The sequence below is a fragment of the Atta cephalotes genome (assembly GCF_000143395.1).
Source record: "Atta cephalotes unplaced genomic scaffold scaffold00023, whole genome shotgun sequence".
NCBI classification, from domain to species: domain Eukaryota; kingdom Metazoa; phylum Arthropoda; class Insecta; order Hymenoptera; family Formicidae; genus Atta; species Atta cephalotes.
Window position 1 is genome coordinate 3,244,898 of NW_012130087.1, and position 3,798 is coordinate 3,248,695.

The 3,798-nt window shown below is 29.8% G+C and overlaps 1 protein-coding gene across 1 annotated transcript; it reads left to right on the forward strand.

Annotated features, from left to right (window-relative positions):
• Positions 1-610: 610 nt before the first annotated feature.
• Positions 611-2,421, forward strand: LOC105619918 (ATPase family AAA domain-containing protein 1-B-like). Its single transcript, XM_012201432.1, has 6 exons — positions 611-766; positions 889-1,131; positions 1,197-1,398; positions 1,647-1,843; positions 1,961-2,133; positions 2,256-2,421. Exons 1-6 carry the CDS (start codon positions 611-613, stop codon positions 2,419-2,421), a joined length of 1,137 nt encoding a protein of 378 aa, XP_012056822.1.
• The last annotated feature ends 1,377 nt before the right edge of the window (positions 2,422-3,798 follow it).

Below are 3,798 nucleotides of genomic sequence, written 5' to 3' on the forward strand. Positions count from 1 at the left end.
AACACACTGTCGCTCTAACGGAGATATAGGTGGAGTCTATATTATANACAAATAATAGTAATAACCTCTATAGCATATATATAGTATANAATATATATATATATATATATATATATATATATATATATATATATATATATACATACATATCGCGCACATTCCTTCTTTCTCGCATTCTGTTCTAACCTACAAGTCGCTGTCCACTTTCTTCGCTCAGCGAAATCGTGAGTCCCGGTGAGGTTAAGTCGCCAGAAATACGTCTAACGGAATAGTCTTCAACACAGAATAAACCAAACTATTCAGTAACAATTGCGAGTAAAATCACAAGTCGCATAAATAAACGTAAATTTGCATGTTTTTTTCTCTAATATAACAACGAGAATATTGTGATCACTAACAAAACTTTCTCTCTTTTTTTCAGACTTTAAATTATAAGCTCATTTTTTTCAAAGTTATTGTACTTGCAACTTTTCAGTTATTATTTAATAATTCTGTAATTGCTGCGTTTCTTAAATATATTTGTCTTTTCTTGCTAATTGCAATTCAATGTAAGCATATTAAATGTTTTAATACAACAAAGTATTGGGTTTGCAGAGTATCCCAGTGAACAATGAACATGGCAGCTAGTGCTGGTCTTACACGACAAGAGGTGTTGATGCTGGTAGCAAGATTGACGTGTGTTGCAGCAATCGGCTTTTTCAGCATGAGATGGCTTATCAGTCAGCTTGATCCTACCAGAAGTACTAAACAAAGAGCTAAAAAGAAGGTTTGACATTATCTTATATAATTTCTCAATGAAATTTCAAAGTCGCAAATTGTCTTCAATTTGTAGAACAGAACATTAATTGCAGATAATTTGTATAAATTCTTATGTATAAATTCTTTTAGGCTCGGGAACAATTACGTAAATTGGCAGAAAGCGACAGATATGCACGATCCTTTGACTTGGATCAATTGACAGACTATGAGATGATAATAGCTAATCATCTGATAGATCCAAGTGATATCAAAGTATCGTGGAGTAGCATTGCTGGTCTGGATAGTGTTATTCAAGAACTTAAAGAGACAGTAATCCTGCCTATACAGAGGAAGGAATTATTTGAAGATTCACAGCTGACTCAAGCACCCAAGGTACCAGATATGTTCCTTAGAGAGAAATTAATATTTTAGATGTACCTTGTGCTTGTCATTTTCAGGGAGTATTGCTATATGGTCCGCCAGGTTGCGGTAAAACCATGATGGCCAAGGCTACCGCTCGGGAGGCAAAAACACGCTTTATAAATCTAGACGTGAGCATCTTGACTGATAAGTGGTATGGGGAAAGTCAGAAGCTGGCTGCTGCTGTCTTCTCATTGGCAGTGAAATTGCAGCCCTGTATTATTTTCATTGATGAGATAGGTACATCAAGAATAGAAATTATTTTTAGTATAGTTATCTAAGTATATCTGGGTTTATTTTAGAAACTTTTATTATCTCAAAAATTTTATTTTTTTATTACTTAAAAAAATTATATCTATTTAATATATTTCTAATATAATTTGTGATATAGTTTATCAGATGATATTTTAATCGCATTAATGTATACAATTTGATACAATCTATTTGTATAATAAATAAAATTTTTTATCTTAATATATTTTTAACAGATTCGTTTTTGAGATCGCGCAATTCACAAGATCATGAAGCTACGGCAATGATGAAGGCCCAATTTATGTCATTGTGGGATGGTTTGATAACTGATCCTGATTGTACTGTGATTATAATGGGAGCCACTAATAGGCCACAGGATTTAGATAAAGCGATTCTGCGTCGTATGCCAGCTACTTTCCATATTGGATTGCCGGTAAGGATATTTATGCGATTTTAAATTTTACATAATTATTAATACATAATTATGATATATAATGCCAAAATATATATTAATTCCATATATATATATATATATGTATATCAATTCCAGAATGAGCAGCAGCGATTAAAAGTTTTGCAGTTGATACTGAAAAATGAACCAACCGCAGACAATGTAGAACTTGCAACATTGACAAAGCATACAGAAGGCTTCTCTGGATCTGATTTACAAGAACTTTGTCGAAACGCGTCTATATATCGTATTAGAGATTATTTATACACGCAGTATGTATATTTAAATATTTCGTAGAAAAAAATTGAATATAGCGCTTTATATCCAGAATTATATGAATTTCAAAATTTGAAGTCACATTGTATCAGTTTCTATAATGTTGTTCAATTTGCAGCGACGGACTTAAATATGAGAATAATACAGACGACGAGTACGACGAAGAATTTCACGATACTGTGCGTCCCATCACGATGGAGGATTTACTCAAATCATTCAGAAAGATGAGAACGTCGAAACTACACATGGGAACGCTCAGCACGAGACAGCTGGATCTAGATTAAGAAAAGAACTTTATTCATTGTTAGTCGCTGTCTGTGACTGATTTCTTTTCGACAGTTCTTCGTGTGTTAGATAGATGTTACTACAACGATGAGTGATATTCCGCTTCGTCATGAAACTGCATATAATATTTCGATACTGTTGGAAGTGGTTTTCTTGTGAACGTTTAAAAATTTTTATGAAAGTATTAAGATGTTGAAATAGCGAAAATAGAATCATCGAGCGAAGTGTTTATAATTCCGTAGTAAAAGTTTATTGTAGGGGAAAATTTTATAATAAGATACAAAGAAATTTTCTTCTGGATACGTTGTACCTATGGTGACAACGAATGACAAAGGCGTCATTTTATTGTATCAAAATTTTTATTTTCTCTTATTTAGTTCCTTTTATAGAAAATATAATTTGTTGTCTATAGACAATGTCTATTAGATAAATGGTATTTTTGTTTCTCCAAAATTAAAAGAATAAATTTGAAATATAATTTCTTTTTACAATGTATACAGTTAAAATATAAATATAATTAAAGCTAGTAGCTAGACATGCATGTCCAAAATTTGTGTATATAATAAAATGTATAACAGAATATTGTGCAAAAGTGAAAAAGAGTAACTTTCGATTGTTAATTGTTAATAGCGATACAAAAAAGATATTAATTAAAAAATTTTGGGACAGCTCCAATTAAACTACATGAGATTTTTACATATAATACGCTTTTACGTGTTTATTATATACATTATGCCTTTTAAAAGGCACATACAAATATGCATTTTTGTCTATTTTGTTTATATAACAAATTAATTGAATTTTGAGTTTTATTTTTAAGCATTTCTTTATGTAATTGGAACTGTAAATGTAAGAAGGCACCTTAATTTTGCGTATACCATTTAAATTATTGCTTACGTTTGTAGTATTTAATTACATGAATAAGTTAATATCATTATTTTACAAAAAAATTAGGAATTTTTTATAAATATATATTTACACACAAATTATATTTATTGATAAAAATACCAAAAATTCTCTTACACATATAGTTTTATGATATAATAATGCTTCATATAATGTATTTTTTTTACTTTGTCTTTCAATCTCAAAATGAAATCAACAGTAAGCTTTAATAAGCGAAATCTAAATTCTATATATAGTTAACTTCAGCAATGCTTATATACTATTTAATTCCACACTTGTAAATATATGTAAAGAAAGATATATAGATACATCTAGCAATATAGATGTTGATAAGATATGAATATTTCAGATTTAACTCGATATCCACAATCCTAGTATATATTGCTATTTCAAGATAAGAACTGGATTTTAGGAAGATTATAAAAAAATGTATGCAAAGAGAGAAAAACACAGAAAAATAAACAATATAA

Bases quoted from the DNA above. Each gene is read 5' to 3' on its own strand.
- LOC105619918 (XM_012201432.1), top strand. From the start codon at position 611: ATGAACATGGCAGCTAGTGCTGGTCTTACACGACAAGAGGTGTTGATG. The intron at 1,132-1,196 runs GTACCAGATATG...TGTCATTTTCAG, and splicing joins AGCTGACTCAAGCACCCAAG to GGAGTATTGCTATATGGTCC. The intron at 2,134-2,255 runs GTATGTATATTT...TTCAATTTGCAG, and splicing joins AGAGATTATTTATACACGCA to CGACGGACTTAAATATGAGA.